Below are 17,410 nucleotides of genomic sequence, written 5' to 3'. Positions count from 1 at the left end.
TGAACACTTGTGTAAGTGATGTCAGGCTAGAGGGCCAGAAATGTTTTCTGTACCGGTTAGTTTTGTTTTTCTTGATTTCCTGGAACAAACTGAATGTCTTGTTGCATTTTATTGAAGCCATTAATCTTCTGTCCCAATACGCTGGGTAGTTATCCAGAAAGAAAGGAATAAGAAATGAAAATAAGCTTGCAACAAAGATAAAATTCAAATGAATTTCGTTGTCGACTCTCCACCCGTACACTCTACTCTGGACCTCTTCCTTCTTAAAGGGTCCGCCAACGCTCACTCGCTCACTCAGACGGTTCCCGTATGGCTGCCCAAAGCTGCTGCATTCCTTGTCCAAATCCTTTCTGTGTGGGCATGGGCCAGTCCTGCCCTGCCCCGGGATGGCATCCCCGCTCCCCGGCTCCCGCTGCAAAGAGGACACAAGGCAGGGGCGTCTGTGGAAGGGAAGTAACAGAGTTAGGTGATGAGGTTACATAGGGCGGAGGGATAGCTCAGTGGTTTGAGCATGGGCCTGCTAAACCCAGGGTTGTGAGTTCAATCCTTGAGGGGGCCATTTGGGGAACTGGGGTAAAAATCTGGGGATTGGTCCTGCTTTGAGCAGGGGGTTGGACTAGTTGATCTCCAACCCTAATATTCTATGAAAGATGCTTGTATCAGTAGCCAGCCGAGTTGGTAGCTGTAGTGAAACAGCCAGCGGCCTGGTGACTAGAACCATGCTTCTCCCCTCTTGGGCAGAGCTGCCAGTTATCAGACTAACATCCGCCCGCCTCCCAGTCTGCGCCTGCTGCTGTCATCCCCATGCTGGTTGGGCTGCTCTCAACCCCAGAGCGAGTACCCATGGACCTGCGGCTGGATCCAGAAGAGAGGCCCAGGAAGGGCCCACTTCTTCCCCCCGTCAGAGAAAGGTGCTGCTCAGAGTGAGGGAGGGTGGCAGAATCTGGGCTTAACATCCGAGGCAGGAGCGTAGCCCACACGGGTCAGGAAAGCCTCTCTTCTCTGTCGTGCTGGGGCTCCCAGGCATGGCTCCATCGCCGTCACTCCCACACTGAGAATGGCCCAGCTCATGCTCCCCATACGGCCCCTTTACACTGGCAGAAAGGAGCCCTAAACCAGCTGAATCTGTCTGCCAAGGAATTCCCTCGGTATTAGGGGCTTCCCTGGCAAAGCCTGCCCTAGCCTGCTTCAGCTACGAAAGGCCAGAGCTAGGGGAGGAGCCGAGTGGCTACACACCTCTGGCCCAGTGACGATTCCCTAAGAGGCTGGGTGTCCCGGGTTTGGGGCATCTCTGAGAGAAATTAATAAGACTGGGACTGTTCAGCTTGGAAAGGAGATGACTGAGGGGGGATATGATCGAGGTCTATGTGTGACTCGTGTGGAGATAGTAAATAAGGAAGTGTTATTTACTCCTTCTCGTAACACAAGAACTAGGGGCCACCAAATGAAATTAATAGGCAGCAGGTTTAAAACGAACAAAAGGAAGTGTTTTTTCACACAACGCACCGTCAACTTGTGGAACTCCTTGCCAGAGGATGTTGTGAAGGCCAAGACTGTAACAGGGTTCAAAAAGGAACTGGATAAGTTCTTGGAGGATGGGTCCATCAATGGCTATTAGCCAGGCTGGTCAGGGATGGTGTCCGTATCCTCTGTTTGCCTGAAGCTGGGAATGGGCGACAGGGGATGGATCACTTGATGATTTACCTGTTCTGTTCATCCCCTCTGGAGCACCTGGCATTGGCCACTGTTGGAAGACAGGACACTGGGCTAGATGGACCTTTTTATGGCCATTCTAACCCCGTTGCTAGGCTCTGTATTGGTTATTCTGTAACTCGTGCAATGCACAGTGTGAGACAAATCGTAGCATCAGTACCTTGGGCTGGGGGTTTTAGGCCTAAATGACCTTGTTATAAAGCATCAGGAGAAATCTCTGAGCGGAGCCGACGTCCCGAGTTAGGTTATTAATGACAGAGCAAGCTTACATATTACAAAGCCGAAGGACGGGGGGAAGTGCTGTGGGCTCTGGCTGGCAGTACAAGTGTAATTACAAAGGGAAGGGATCGTCGGGGGTCAGTAACTCTGGCTGCTGATTGCGGGGAAGATCTGGGTCTAATATTAACTGGAGTCTCTTGTTTGTGTGCTGCAAGTTGAAACCATCCTACATCAAAGGACGGAGGAGCATGCAGGTCCAGCCATGCCAGTGAGGACTCATAGGGCGTGAGGTGAAGCCCAGCATTCCTGAGCAGCAGTAATGTCAGGGGACAAAGGACTCAGTCTTACTCCTTTGACTTAGTTCCTGATGACTTCATTTTGGGGTCACCGAGGTAGGAGTGATTAAACAAGGAATCCAGCGAGGCTGTCTGTGCAAGGAATGAGTTTCCCTCAGTGATAGGTTCCAGGGTATGGATGCTTCCCCACCGCCCTGGAGATAATTTCACAAGACAACAAATCTGCTCAGGGCCCTGCAAGAAGTGTTGCGGTGAGCGAGTGGGGACCTGGGTGTTCACCCCGCACCTGGCTGAGATCATAGGTGAAATGAGGTAGGTGGCTCCACCTTGTCACCAGAAGACGTCCCTCCAAAGTCCAACATTGGCCCTGAGCATCCTGGATGGGATCTGGACCCCAGTGATATCTCTGGCAAAGCTCCCATTGGCTTCCGAGGGGGCAGGATTCCCTCCATGGCTTGTCCACACTAGATGTGATGTTTCCATTCTGCACGCAGCCAAGGCTTGAGAACCTATGGTTGCTCCTAGGGGCATTTCAGGGTGATGGCTTGGACTCCTAAAGCAACCAGGGTTTTGATCACTTTGTACATTAGTTGGATACCATAAAAGCCAAGATCAGCTTAACCCTGCCCTTCCCCCCTTGCTTCTCCCCGCCCTGTTCATTCCCCATGCACTTTAATGCTCACTCCGTCATGCCCGCTAGTTTCTGTCATGACTGAGGTAGGGCGTCCCCCTTCCTGGTGACTGCTGCTGGTCTCCCGTGGCCACGCCCTGCTCTTTCCCGCTGCTGGCGCACTGTCTGGGAGAGTCTGCATGGAGACTTCGGGTGTGGCAAACTGGGTGTATCTCTGCAGCGCACCAGCCTGCTACGCACTAAGCGTCCGTGTGGACCCTGCTAGCGCGTGCTAACCGTGCGGGGGTGCACATGGCCGTACTCACATTCCAAGCAGCAGTAGGTCTGTGCACGCCAGGGAACTGTGAGTACGTGGCAGCAGGCTCCACGCGGACAGGGCAGGCTGGAGGTGCTGAAGATGCACACCTGGGCTTGCTGTGCACCATGTCTCCGTGTGGACAAGCCCAAAGTCAGTGTCTTGGGTGTGACGCAGCGTGGGCAACCTTAACGTGGGCATTTCCTGGCTCAAACCGTGCAACTGGAGGCTGAGAGGTCCAAAAATAAGAGCCTAACTCGGAAGTCAGTGGCCCGATTGTGAAAAGAACTGAGCAACTAGCAGTTCCCATTGGCTTCAGTGGGAGCTCAGCACATCTGGAAGGGAGATGACTGACGTAGAAGCAGAAGAAATGAGGTGGTATTACGTAGCAGACAGCGGTTGGTTAGACCATTACTGGAGCCTGGGTCCAGCTCTGGTGTCTGCCCTCTGACGCAGACGGTGAAAACTTGGAGAGGGTACTGAAAAGAGCCACAAGAACGATTTGTGGGCTAGAAACCTGGATTTTACCCCATTGGAGCCGCTGGGAGCTCAGCGCTTTGAAAAGTGAGGCCACGTTATTTAGGTATCGAAACAGAAACAAAGGCCACCGGTTTTGAGACTCATCCCCTGGTGTCCAAAAGCAATACATACATACATCTATATCTATAGAGAAAGAAGAAGAGACCTCAGTTTGCTGCTGGCGCCTTGTGTGTGCGTTTATGAAGCTTCCCGATTAAAGCAGTTTATGACTCTGATAAAAGCCCGTTAACGGACTGAAAAGTGGAGAATGCCGTAAAGCCCAGGCAGAAAGATTCCCTGGGTCTGTCTGTTATGTTGGCACAGAGGGCAGCAGCCACACTCGTCTGTCACCGCGGTGCCTGGCTTGTCTCTTCCAGGTTTCACCACAGCCAGCGAACTTGCTTTGGGCTCTCAGGTCTTTCCTCGATGGGCTAATAGAGCTGGATTGTGCACTGTCATGTCTCGCTTTGTCACAGCTGACAGATATCAAATGAGCTACCCCGCAGAATTATCCCCGCCGTTGACACAAGAGCTGCGTGCACCAGGCCAGTGAGGTGTAGCCAGACTAGGATACCCTTCTCCATTTAATAGCTGTCTGCCTGTAGGTCAGCCAGGGGTTATTTGTCACACAAACCCGGAATGCTCACACTCCAGAACTAGCCAGAGATTTGGATAGATATCGGTTATCTGCATGGGAAGAAGCAAATGTAAAGAAGAGAAATCGTCCTGACTTGGCAGTTTTATGGGCATCTGAGCACACGAGCTTGGCCGGGGGCTGGGCTGACTGAGCGTTTCACTAAAAGCAGACATTCCCCTCCTCCACCCTAGGCAGCCTTCACTCCAGTGCAGCCTCCTGCTGACTCCTTGCGTCTCCTTGGCCCGCTAAGGTCTGTAGGCGCCTGACTTCTGCTGAAATCCATGACAGTTAGGAGCCTTCGTCCTCCGTGCCTCAGATCCCATCTGTGCCATGGGGATAACAGGTCTACCCTGCCTGACGGGTGTGTGAGGAAAAACACATTAAATACGGCAAGGTGCTCAGAGAGAAAGAGATCCCTCCCTAGCCTCTCTGTCTGTCTGGCTTTCATGTTGTCAGGGTACACTGACATTTGTGCCCAGCCAGCCAGACACACAGGCTTGACATGCTGGGATGGTTTCAGTTCCTTACCCCTGAGTTTCAGTCATCAAGGAAATACTAACCGGGTTTTGGTGTTTACTGGGTGGACAAGCATGGGAGAGGCCAATCAATTTCACGGTGGTCTGGAGCGAAATTGCTGGATAAGCCGAAGAGGAATGGGCACCGCTGTGACCTTTCATATCTGGCAGTAGCAGAGAACAGAACATGCTCACCTCTCCACCTGGTTGGAAATTGATTAAAAAGCCACAGGTCTTTGTTAGATAACTTGTATGTTCCTTCATCATTTCCTGTTCCCTCTTCAATTTATAGATATCCTGATACTGCTCAGACAGTCCAACTCACATTCACATGCGGGGTGGAGTAAGATTTTTACTTGGGGCTGAGTTTGCTGATATTTGTCTTGCACATGAATGGAGAAGCCTGACTCTTGTTTCCACCCAGAAGATGCTTGCAGAGAGAGCAGCGGTTTCCTTGTGTTGAGGTCAGCTTGCCTCAGTGCTGAAACTCCCCTTCATCGAGCAATAACACAGTGATCTAAAAACGTTTGCGGTACATTTCAGGCTGGATAGACCTTTCTTTGGCAAGCTGCCCTGGGTCACAGAGCTGAGATGAACTCTGGTGCAGAGCCGCCATGTGTCCCTGAAAACTGGAAACTTCCCTGTACCAGGGCATGTCTGGGGATCCTTGTTGGTTACGTGCATTTGGTCCCCTGTGTCTGTGACCCCTGCAGACTTGCTGCATGAAGGAGCTTCTGCCCAGGGGCGCCGGTGAAACTGAGAAGAGACTGGTGGAGTGTGTGTGCATTTCAAGCCTACACCAGGCCGGTCACCCTCTGACACTCCTCCCCAGACCCAGCAGCCTGGCCTCTGGGGGAGTCTCCCCACCCCGTCTCACCAGTAGGGTGACCAGACAGCAAATGTGAAAAATCAGGACAGGGGGTGGAGGGTAATAGGAGCCTATATAAGAAAAAGACCCCAAAATTGGGACAGGCACTATAAAATTGGGACATCTGGTCACCCTACTCACCTGCTCTCTCTTCAAGATAGTCTCTGTAAGGCTGCCAGCCTCCCTGCGGAAATGTAAACATTGGGCTATTTTCAGTGCTGGCAAACATCTGGGTGAGTTTGTTACATTCCCGTTCCAGCTTCCACCTTGACATGCCAGTGGCTGAGTGGTAATGCAGACGCGTTTCTCTAGGCAGACGCTTGGGCCATGGGCAAGGAGGAGTAAGGGCTGAAACATCTCTTGGGAGCAACACTGTAACACCCCACAGCTCGGTATATGGACTCGTGACTCATGGGCCAGACCCTCCGCTGAGTAAGTCAGCCTAGGCAAACGTGGAGCTCCGACTGATTGACATCGTTTGGAGATTTGACCTATAGACGCCAGCGGAGCTATGTCAGTTCACACCAGCTGGGAACCTGGCCCACTGACTCCAGTGCCGGTGACCTGTTTTACACCAGCTGTGGATCTGCCTCATTTACTCCATGGAGCTACAGCTGATTTCCATCATCTGGGGATCTGGCCCATTGACTACAACAAAGCTGACCTGGGAGACCTAAGAACAGAAGCCCCAGTCTGCCCCCAAGCCAGTGGGCCATGTGCTCCCTGACTGGCGGGGAAGCCTGTTGTGTATAGCCCTGTCCTGTTTGACCAGCAGAATGTAAAGAGCAAAGGTTCCCCTTTAAAAGGCGGGTGCCTCAAGTGCAATTCCCCCTCTTCTGACTGTCCCTCTTGGCTTTTTGAGCCTTTGAGTGTGTATTCGAGTGTCCCTGGCCGGAAGGCAAGGCACTGATAGCAAATCTCTTTGGAGCGCTGCAGGGGTAGTGAGCTACTCCAGGGTTGGGGAAGCGTGGGTGTTCTGAGCAAGGATTCATGTCTTTCTGACTAGCCTCAGAGCGGAGTGTTTCACACAGACATTTGAAATATGATTTCAAGGAAGATGCAAGTTAAGGGAGCAGATTATGATGAGATTCCCCACCCAGAGAGGAAAGAAACACGTGGCTGAAAATGCATATTTCTATGATTAAATGTCAGGATGTACCTTGAATTAAGGACAAGGACCATACCACGTTTGCCAATGGCTGGTCTACACTGGGAAATTGCATCTGCATAGCTACTACACCCCTGAGAGAGGTAACTGGACCAACCCAACTCCCGGGGTAGCCAGCGCGAGGTCGATGGAGGAATTCTTCCATCCACCTAGCTGCCACCTTTCGGGGCAGCGCATTACCTCTGCCGTTGGGAGAACCCTTCCCATCAGCATAGGTAGTGCCTATACTGAAATGCTTGCAGCATGCAGTGTAGACATACCATAACTGTCAGTCAGGCTTAGAAGAGGATTTGACTATTATCTCATACCACTGTGTGAACAAAAAGTGGGCTTTTAGGGCTTATTTACTCCATTTCACTGCCAGGGAGACCATGGGCACCTAATCTCTACAGGATGGTTATGAGGTTATAACATGGTGTGATCCTGTCTACAGAAGGGATCTAGGCAGAACACGGTCAGGGCATTATTTTAGAGTAATATGAGCTACCAGCACAGTCTGACTTGCTGTGTCGATGGGAGCTGAAGACTTCCGATGGGTTTCATTGGGTAGGTTCTAATTTCCTAATTAATGCTGAACTCTGGAAGTAAGATTCACTCGAGCTGTCCTCATCTTTACGATGGGGCACCCTGGCCAAGGCTCACCCCAAAGACCCTTCTAAACATAAACAGTGGTGCAGAAAAATCCTTGGAACGTTTTAAAAAGGAAATTGTAGTAAATCAGGATGTGCAATTTAAAGGGTGCTGCTGTATCAGAGAAGTGGGGTTTTTAAACACTGAAACTGACCATGATCCCTTCCACATTCTTGGAGCACGAAGTGGTTTGGTTTGCCTTTCTCAGGGCACATCTACACTGCCCCGCAGTTTGGACTATGGAGTTGTGAATAGCAGCACGCACCAAAGTGCTGCACTGTATCTCCCCTGTGTGGATGCAAACTAAAATTAACTTGTTCAGGGGGTAATCTTCAACGAGCCTGCGGACATTGTTTTCAGAACAGTGGTTCTTGTAGATTCTCCGGTACATCTTGTTTTGCAGACAGTGTGGGAAGAATCTATCCTGAAATGGAAGTCTGCACGCTGTAGAGGAGCACCTCTGCAGAAGATGATTTTTAGCAGTACAGAGTCTTCAACGAATGAATCACAGTAGCTACAGTGCAGCTATCTTATGAATAAGGCCCTACCAAATTCACGGCCATGAAAAACGCATCACAGACAGTGAAATCTGGTCTCCCTCCATGAAATCTGGTTTTTTGTGTGTGCTTTCACCCTATACTATACAGATTTCACGGGGGAGACCAGTGTTTCTCAAATTGGGGGTCCTGACCCAAAAGGGAGTTGCAGGGGGGTTGTGGGATTGCCACCACTACTTCTGCGCTGCCTTCACAGTTGGGCGGCCCGAGAGCAGTGGCTGTTGGCCAGATGCCCAGCTCTGAAGGCAGCGCCCCGCCAGCAGCAGCAGCACAGAAGTAAGACTGGCAATACCATCCCATGCCACACTTACTTCTGCGCTGCTGCCTTCAGAGCTGGGCGGCCAGACAGTGGCAGCTACTGACTGAAGGCCCAGCTGTGCAGGTGGAGGTGCAGAAGGGTGGCAATACCATACCATGCCATCCTTACTTCTGCACCGCTCTCCAGCTGCCCAGCTCTGAAGGCAGCGCTGCCACCAGCAGCAGCACAGAAGTAAGGGTAGCAGTACCACACTCCCCCAACCAATAACCTTGCTACCTCCCCCCAACTGCTTTTTGGGTCAGGACCCCTACAATTACACCACTGTGAAATTTCAGATTTAAATGTCTGAAATCATGAAATTAACAATTTTTAAAGTCCTATGACCATGAAATTGACCAAAATGGACCATGAGTTTGGTAGGGCCCTACTTATGAATGACAGCGTTTCAGAAGGGGCATCTTGCTGTTGCCCGTATGCTCCAGTTCACGTTCAGGAATTATTCTATAGCCCAGACTCTCTTCTATGCCAAGAGTTGCTTGGTGCAGGGTCCTGGCATAAGTTATAGCAGCCTAAAGGCTAATTTCGCTTGTGGCAGCCAGCTGTGGCCCCCAAGGGACTGTACTGGGGTTACAAATCGGTGCAACACAGGGGCGCTCCACTCCTATGCTGGGTACCGGCAGGGGAAGTTGGCACAGGAGTCAGCTATGCCAGCATCGCATCCACTGAGAATTCCCAGATACTGGGGCATTCTTAGCTGGCCAGGTGGAGCCAGATTGCAGCCAGGGTGTATCCCTGTTTTATTCCATTCCATAGAGATGCTTATACTGCCCTCACCCCTGTTGTGGCTGCGCACCTTAGTGGAAAGCTGCTGGAGCAGAGCCTGTAGCCATGGCCCTGCCTCCCTTTGTCCATTCATCATGCACACCCCTTTCCCAGATTACGGTACAGAGTTGTGGGTGGTTGGTGTAGCAGCTGGTTCTGCTCGGAGAGGGTAGCCTGGCAAAGGGGTGTTACAGAATGGCAGTGAAGAGGTATGGTCAAAGGTTGGCATCTCTACGGTCAGAGTTAAGGGTGCAGATTTTTGTGCATTAACTTTCTAGGTTTTTTTAATGCTTGAATTGGAGAGGGGTTGGATAGGAGGGGGATACACCTCTAGGGGAGTGGGAGAGAAGTGCAGCTGCCGGCGGAGAAGATTTTATCCACCAGCAGCTGCAGGTGAAAACTTCTCCATTGTAGGCTAAAGTCTGAAAGAAAAGTGTAGCTCCTGATGGAGAAGGTTTTGCATGCACCTGGCCCCAGTCAGTCAATCAGGTTTCTGTGTGCCCAGCTGTGCCCAATCAGGGTTAGGTGCCCAGTACATACGTTTTCAGTTCTAGCATGAATAATAGTTAAAAGTGACCATCAGTCCAAATTCTGTTTTTTAAATAGCTGTTGCACAAGATCTACTCAGGACTCACCTCTCTTCAAAGAGCTGTGTGGAGAAACGTGTTTAAAGCAATAGCTGTGCTGCTCAAAGATTTCCCATTAAAATCTAGATAGAAAAACCAAACAAACTGTATAGAAAATCAAAGGACCATAAAAACTAATCTGGTGCGAAATTTAATGCCAATTGGTCACCTACTTTTAGGGGAAACCATGAATTCATGACCCATTTCAAGCCCAATTTAAAACTCAGCCTTAACTATGGAGTTGCCAACCAGGAGTCTTCATAATGCTGAGAGATTTTCATGTGCTGCCAAAAACAGGCTATATATACCGTGTGAACCTCAGACAGGCAATGGCCATTGTCAACCACTTATAACAGCCACATCTGGACAGAATTTCCCGAGGCCAGCAAAAGGCACCTTCATGACCCAAGGAACAGTCCCCTGCCAAATTTCAAAGAGCTCCTGCAAACCTTGTGAGTGTTAAAACTTTTCAGGAGAAGGTCAAAAGAATCTTTACTAGTGCATCTCTCTCCTTTCGCACCAGTCTATAGGAGGCATCTGTGTTTACACCTGAAGCAAGTTTTAATTAGGTTCTTCATATGGATTGTCTGGATAATTTCAAAGCCTGCAGTAGATTTTGGATGTGTATTTCAATTGCATGTTTGTCTTTGTTGATTTCTAGGTCCGGACTCTCTTTGTGAGCGGCCTTCCCCTGGACATCAAACCGCGGGAGCTCTACTTGCTGTTCAGACCCTTCAAGGTACTGTTTGTCTGCTCTGCAGGAGTGCTGGGATCTGAAAACACATGTACTCCTCAGAGGAGCGTATCGTATCTGACACACTTCTCCACTCACGTGGCCATGTCGTTATATAGCTAGTGTCAAAAGGGGGTGCAAGCGATGTGAGTAACACACAGTGATGACGAATGGCTGAGTACAGAGTGGGGAGAGGTGTCTCAAGGTGTGAGCCAGGGGTCAGGAATAGATTTGGTCTTACTTAACATACTCATTAGACAACTACCAATTGGCCAAGGGTGGGCTTGTGGGATGGGGCTCAGGAGATTTGGGTTCAGTTTGAGGCCTTGCCACAGACTCCCTGTGGGCCATTGGACCAGTCGTTGGGGCCTGATGTTCTGTGGAGCTGCAGATACCATTGACTTGAGTTGGGGATGCTCAGCACATCTGACAATCAGCCCTTCATTAATGTGTGCCTCATTTCCCCATCTGTAAAATGGGGGTATCATTCTCTCCTTATGTCACAGGCGTGTTGAGAGCCTAAATCCATGAATGTCTATGACGCACTCAGATACCGTGCACTTTGGAGCCACAGAAATGCCTGTTATGGGGTAATTAGTGGCAGTGATGCCTAGTTCAAACCAGACTACTTTACACTTAAAACAAGAGTTCCTCCTCTGCTTTCCCAACGAAGCACAGCATGGCCAAGAGTTGCAAAGGTCGGGCTCCTAAATCGATGTTCAGGCATCTAACTAAGGAACCTGATTTTCAGACGTGCTGAGCGTCCAGCACCCTCTATAGACATCTCTGGACACTGCTCAGAACTTCTGAAAATCTGGCTAAGTTTAGATTTCTGGGGGGGTTTTAATCTTGGCCTTAGATAGAGGTGGGCAACAGGTATTTGAACTTGGAATGCATGTGGTGTAGCACGGCCTACTGGTGTTTGGAGCTCATACTGTACTAACATAAAGGCAAGCTACAGGTGTAAGATTTCTCTACTATATTTGGTGCTAGGTTTCGTGATACTAAATATGCCAGGAAGCAGGAATGAATTCAGGCAGTAAATAAATGACTAAGGGTCTAGAGAGACTGATTTAAAAGAAAAGATAAAAGCTAACTCTGTATAGTTTGTACTCATACTTGTAAGGTGTAAACACCAGTAGGGAAGGAATTGTTTAAGGTGTAAACACCAGTAGGCAAGGGAGGTCAAACTGAAAGTAGTTAGATAATATTAAGGCAACAAGATGGGTGAGTGTTATGGCATGCACTAGGCCAGAGGCTCCCTGCTGAAAGCCTCAGAGTCCTGCCACACCAGTCCTAGGAAAGGAGCAGTAAAGGAGTCCTCCAAGCAGCCTAGAGTGACTGCAGAGGGCAGCCAATCAGGGCCCAGGAGGGCAATATTAAAAGGAGCTGCAGTGCAGACCATACTCAGTTCCTTGCTGGAGCCAGAGGAGTACACATGGTGCTCCTGGCTGGCCAAAGGGAACTGCAGCACCACGGATAGCTCAGTGCTGGCAGGGACTGGGGAACCGAGACCAAGCTCCTGGCTGGCTGCTGGGCCTGAAATTACCTTTGCCCTGAGGTCAGGGTGAAGCATCGGTGAAGACTGGGGCTGAGGGGAAGTGGCCTAGGGATCTGAAAGTATTTTTTTGTATAGGTACACAATGGTGCGTGGCTGCTATTCTTAGGGTCCCTGGGCTGGGCCCCGGAGTAGAGGGCAGGCCTGGGTCCCCCCGTAGGCCACTGGAGAAGTGGCCCACAATTAGATAATGATAAATGTCCCAGAAGGGGATCTGAACTACTCAGTGGCCCAGCTGGGGGCAGAAGGTTCCAGAGAGGCAAAAACCATTGCCTCCAAGGAGGAAGCCCTGGAGGTATGACCTGACCTGATGCCAGGGCTGCGACTGTTTAAAGATTGCAAATACACCTGACCAGAAGGGGCGCTCATAAGAGGTGGATGCCACGTTGTTACAGTTGATCGTTTATTGGATCAACTTCTGTTGATGAAAGAGACAAGAAATGGAAAACCTGTCTTATGAAAGGAGACTGAAAGAGCTTGGCTTTTTGAGCCTAACCAAAAGAAGGCTGAGGGGAGATATGATTGCTCTCTATAAATATGTCAGAGGGATAAATACTAGGGAGGGAAAGGAATTATTTAAGCTCAGTACCAATGTGGACACAAGAACAAATGGATATAAACTGGCCAACAGGAAGTTTAGACTTGAAATTAGATGAAGGTTTCTAACCATTAGAGGAGTGAAGTTCTGGAACAGCCTTCCAAGGGGAGCAGTGGGGGCAAAATACATATCTGGCTTCAAGACTAAGCTTGATAAGTTTATGGAGGGGATGGTATGATGAAATAGCCCAATTTTGGGAATTAATTGATCTTTGACTATTAGCAGTAAATATGCCCAGTGGTCTGTGATGGGATGGGATCTGAGTTACTACAGAGAATTCTTTCCTGTGTGCTGGCTGGTGAGTCTTGCCCACATGCTCAGGGTTTAGCTGATCACCATATTTGGGGTCGGGAAGGAATTTTCCTCCAGGGCAGAGTAGCCAGTAACCCAGTGGGCATTCATCTGGGATGTCGGAGATACAGGGTAAGTCCTTGCTCTGCCATTCTCCCTCATGCCAGGTGAGTGAACTGACCCCCAGGTGGTTGGCCATTTGGGGGCAGGTCTCTCAATCTCTCCTGCTGGAGATGTTCCACTCCGTAGGAATAATTAAATTGTCATTGAGACAGAGAAAGCAAGATAGTGATTGGCTCCATAGGCTGATGGTTAGGGCACTCATGTGGTAGACCGAGAGTCAATTCCCTGTGTTTCTCACATTCCAGATGAGTGGCCTGACCATCAGCCTGTAAAGTCAGTGTGTGTCTCTCTCTCTGCCCAGTGAATATGAAATATTGATACCATGTTGTATAACAGCTCCAGTAGAAGAGGTCAAGAAGGCCACCCTTGGATAGCCTTGTAGTCAGGCTACTCAGCTAGTATATGGGAGACCCAGATTCAAGTCCCTGCTTCCAATCTTGCTAAGTTTCATGCAGTAAGAAATCTATTTCCACACCAGCTCTCTAACAATTCCTTTCCCCACCTACCCCCTCTGTCCAGCTGCCAGTCAATGCCCTTCACTACTCTTATTCACCCCAAGTCCCCTCCGTCTACCCAGCCCAGTCCCACAGGGAAATATTCAGCCTCACTCTAGTTGGAAGAGTTCTAAAAGAAACTAACCTGCCAAATTGTGAGAAGGTCCCAGCCGCTGCCCATCCTTGCCTTCTATGCGTGGTTTTCAGACTTTGCATGAGAAGGAGCAGCTACTGACTTGGTCTCAGCTGTGTCCTCCATACCTCCATTTCAGGGGTATCAAACCCTGCACCAGCACAGGAGGGGTTAAGGAGCTGCTTTGGACTGGAAAGTCCCAGCCCTCCATACCTGCAAACCAACCCAGGGCTGGAGGAGGAGTTAAAAGGAGGGAACTCCGCTGGGATGGAGGCAACTGGCTGTCGAGTTCCCCAGCACCTAGACAGCCAGCAGTGCCTCTGCCCTTGCAGAAGTAGGACAAGAATCCCCTGGGCTAAGAAGGGGAAAGAGACTGACTTGCACTGGGGACCCAGTGGACTCTGGAGTGGACTGCAATGGTACTAAGGCCCTCGGGATTAAGAGAGCCCAGTATCCTGATGGAAGCTACCTTCAGGTTTTCTTTCTCTTCCTTTCCACCTTTATTAAAACATTCATCCAGTGTCGAGATAAAAGTTACATTAATGGTGTCATGGGGGAAATTTTTTACCCCAAATGTATTCAGAAACCAAGAACAATCCTTCAGTGTTTTAGGTGAAAACACTTTATTTAACGAGCAAATTGAAAGAACTAGCAGGAGACCCATTCAGCATAAGCCTATATACAGTTTTCACACATCAGCGTTGATGTGGAGTGGTCAGTGCATACAAAGTCACTGCGTTCTCCACGTTGTTTGCAGTTCTTCTGGTCAAGTATGGCAGCATCCACTGCTGAGTTTGCCAGGTGCTCCAGTGGTGGCTGGTTTTCAGTGGTAGCCAGGGGACAGGAGTGCTGCTTTGATGGGCATGGTGAGATGATGGTTATAGAAGATTCTTCTCTTTATATGTGCACCTACAAGTTGTTCTCCTAGACTGATACGGAACAAGGCGTTTTCTTTGTCTTGGTCAAGTGTGGTGCCAAACAGGATTGTTACTGATCCAAACAATGAGATTTGCAAAGCCAGCAATGTCAAGCATGTTGACGAAAAGAACCATTGGCCACTTATTTATCTTGCACCTGCAGGAGTGCATTCTTGCAAGATGGTCCATGTTATCAGCACCACTTTTAGTATCAGTGTAGTGGAGAATTATGTGGGAAAACTATTTCTTTTTTTGTCGTCATCGGGGATTTGTGGCCTGTCCTGGGGGGCAATCCCTCACTCTCACAGACCTTGGGGGACAGGCCAGTCCTTGCTTGCAAATAGCCCCCTCCACCTGAGGCAAGATCCCGGTGCCAACTCTGTCCACGTGTCTATTTGGGAGACACCATCGTAGGACCTGGCCACATCAGCCGCACCATTCACCTGCGCATCTACCGGTGTAGTATGTGCCATTGTGTGCCAGCTATGCCCCTCTGCCATGTGCATTGGCCAGGTTGGACAGTCTCTGGGCAGAGGAATGGATGGACATGGGTCTGACATCGGGAATCGTGGCATTCGGAGACCAGTGGGAGAGCTCTTTGGTCCCTCTGGTCACTCAGTGATGGACGTCAAAGTGGCAGTTCTTCAATGAAGGAGCTTCAAAGACAGACTCCGCCGTGAAGCTGCAGAACTGGAATTGATTTGTGGACTGGATGCCATCAGGCTAGGCCTGAATAAAGACTGGGAGTGGTTGGGTCATTGCAGGACCTGAACTTGATTTCCGCAGTGCTGATTTCTCCCTGCTGTTGCTCACACCTTCTTGTCGGCTGTCTGTGATGGGCCACTCTCTTGCTACTTCAGGAGTTGTTTTTCCTCCCTTAGTGTCCTGCTGTTAATTGATTTGTCTCATTGGACTGACCTAGTACTTGGTGGAGCACCCCCATCCTTACATGTGTTTGTACCTGCTCCTGTGTTTTTCACTTCATGCATCTAATGAAGTGGGTTCTGGCCCATGAAAGCTTATGCCCAAATAAACGTGTTAGTCTCTAAGCCCTGGTCTACACTATAGGGTTAGGTAGAATTTAGCCGTGTTAGGTCGATTTTAATATGAATCTGTCCACACAACCACGTTCCGTTGACTTAAAGGGCTCTTAAAATCGACTTCTGTACTCCTCCCCAGCGAGGAGAGTAGCACTAAATCAACCTTGCTGGGTCGAATTTGGGGTAGTGTGGACGCAAATCGACGGTATTGGCCTCTGGGAGCTATCCCAGAGTGCTCCATTGTTACTGCTCTGGGCAGCACTTTGAACTCCGATGCACTAACCAGGTACACAGGAAAAACCTCTGGAACTTTTGAATTTCATTTCCTGTTTGTTCAGCGTGATGAACTCAGCAGCACTTAGCAGCACAGGTGACCATGCAGTCGTCCCAGAATCATAGAGCGTAGAATGTTTCTACGCTCCCCCCTTCATCTCTGTCCCTGGGGTTATCACAGATTAGAAGGTGAGAAAAACGCACTCACGATGACATGTTTTCCAAGTTCATGCTGTCCTCCCGCACTGATAGGGCCCAGCTTAATGCATGGAGGCCTTCAGTGGCAGAGGCCTGGAAATAATTAAGCGATGCTGAGGCTAATGGGGGAGCAAACGGACACGATGAAGCATCTGTTGGAGCTGCAGGAAAACCAACAAGAGCAGAGACCTGCGTCTGTTGGCGCTGCATCCACTGTCTAACCGCCTATCCTCCTCCCCATGTTCCATAGCCTCCTCACCCACACGCCCAAGAATGCGGGGGGGTGGGGGAGGGGAGGCTCTGGGTACCCAGCCACTCCACTCCAGAGGATGGCCCAAGCAACAGCAGGCTGTCATTCAAGCAGTTTGATTTTTAGTGTGGCTACAATAAGCAATGTGGCCTTGTCCTTCCCTCCTCCCGCACCCCACCAGGGCTACCGTGTCTGTTATCTCATTTTTTAAAATTAATAAAGAAAGAACACATGATTTTGAAACAATAGTGACTTTATTTCGAAGTGAGGAGGGTGTTTGGCTTACAGGGAATTAAAATTAACAAAGGGGGAGGGTTTGCATCCAGGAGAAACACACACAACTGTCACTCGGAAGCCTGGCCAGTCATGAAACTGGTTTTTAAAGCCTCTCTGATGCGCAGCGTGCCTTGCTGTGCTCTTCTAATCGCCCTGGTGTCTGGCTGCTCAAAATCGGACACCAGGCGATTTGCCTCAACCTCCCACCCTGCCATAAACGTCTCCCCCTTACTCTCTCAGATATTATGGAGCACACAGCAAGCAGCAATAACAATGGGAATGTTGGTTGCGCTGAGGTCTGACCTAGTCAGCAAACAGCGCCAGCGAGCTCTTAAACGTCCAAAGGCACATTCTACCACCATTCTGCACTTGCTCAGCCTATAGTTGAACTGCTCCTTACTACTGTCCAGGCTTCATGAGCCATGGGCGCAAGGGGTAGGCTGGGGTAGGTGCAACCACGTGGTGCTGCCGGCTGGGAGAGCAGCCTGAGGCAGAAGCCTCCAGCTTGCATGATATTCCAGGCAGGACTGAATCTCCATGAGACGAAGCTTAAAGAAGAGAATGACCTGGAGTCTCTGGCTCCCATTCGGTGCTCTAGGAGGAGGATAGCCATATCTGTCCAGGCGCCCATGATCGACCTCACCGAGGTCTGCCAGGAGCACCCAGGAGACATACAACAGCTATCAGTTCTACTGCACCATCTGCCGCAAAGGCAAGGAGCTGCTGCTGTGTAGCAATGCTGTACTGCATCTGCCAGCAGCACCCAGGAGA

General features: G+C 49.9%; 1 protein-coding gene across 9 annotated transcripts in view; it reads left to right on the top strand.

Moving 5' to 3' along the window:
* RBPMS (RNA binding protein, mRNA processing factor) overlaps positions 1-17,410 on the top strand; it is a 144,337-nt gene that overhangs the window by 23,400 nt on the left and 103,527 nt on the right. For all 9 annotated transcript variants that reach the window (XM_045017842.1, XM_045017841.1, XM_045017840.1 and 6 more), the window contains exon 2: positions 10,417-10,494. In XM_045017842.1, coding sequence (XP_044873777.1) covers positions 10,417-10,494 — 78 coding nt within the window. The remainder of the gene's footprint in view (positions 1-10,416; positions 10,495-17,410) is intronic.

Source organism: Mauremys mutica, chromosome 5 (assembly GCF_020497125.1).
Source record: "Mauremys mutica isolate MM-2020 ecotype Southern chromosome 5, ASM2049712v1, whole genome shotgun sequence".
Taxonomy (NCBI): Eukaryota; Metazoa; Chordata; order Testudines; family Geoemydidae; genus Mauremys; species Mauremys mutica.
Note: the sequence above shows the minus strand (reverse complement) of the source record. Positions and strands in the feature narration are given on the sequence as shown.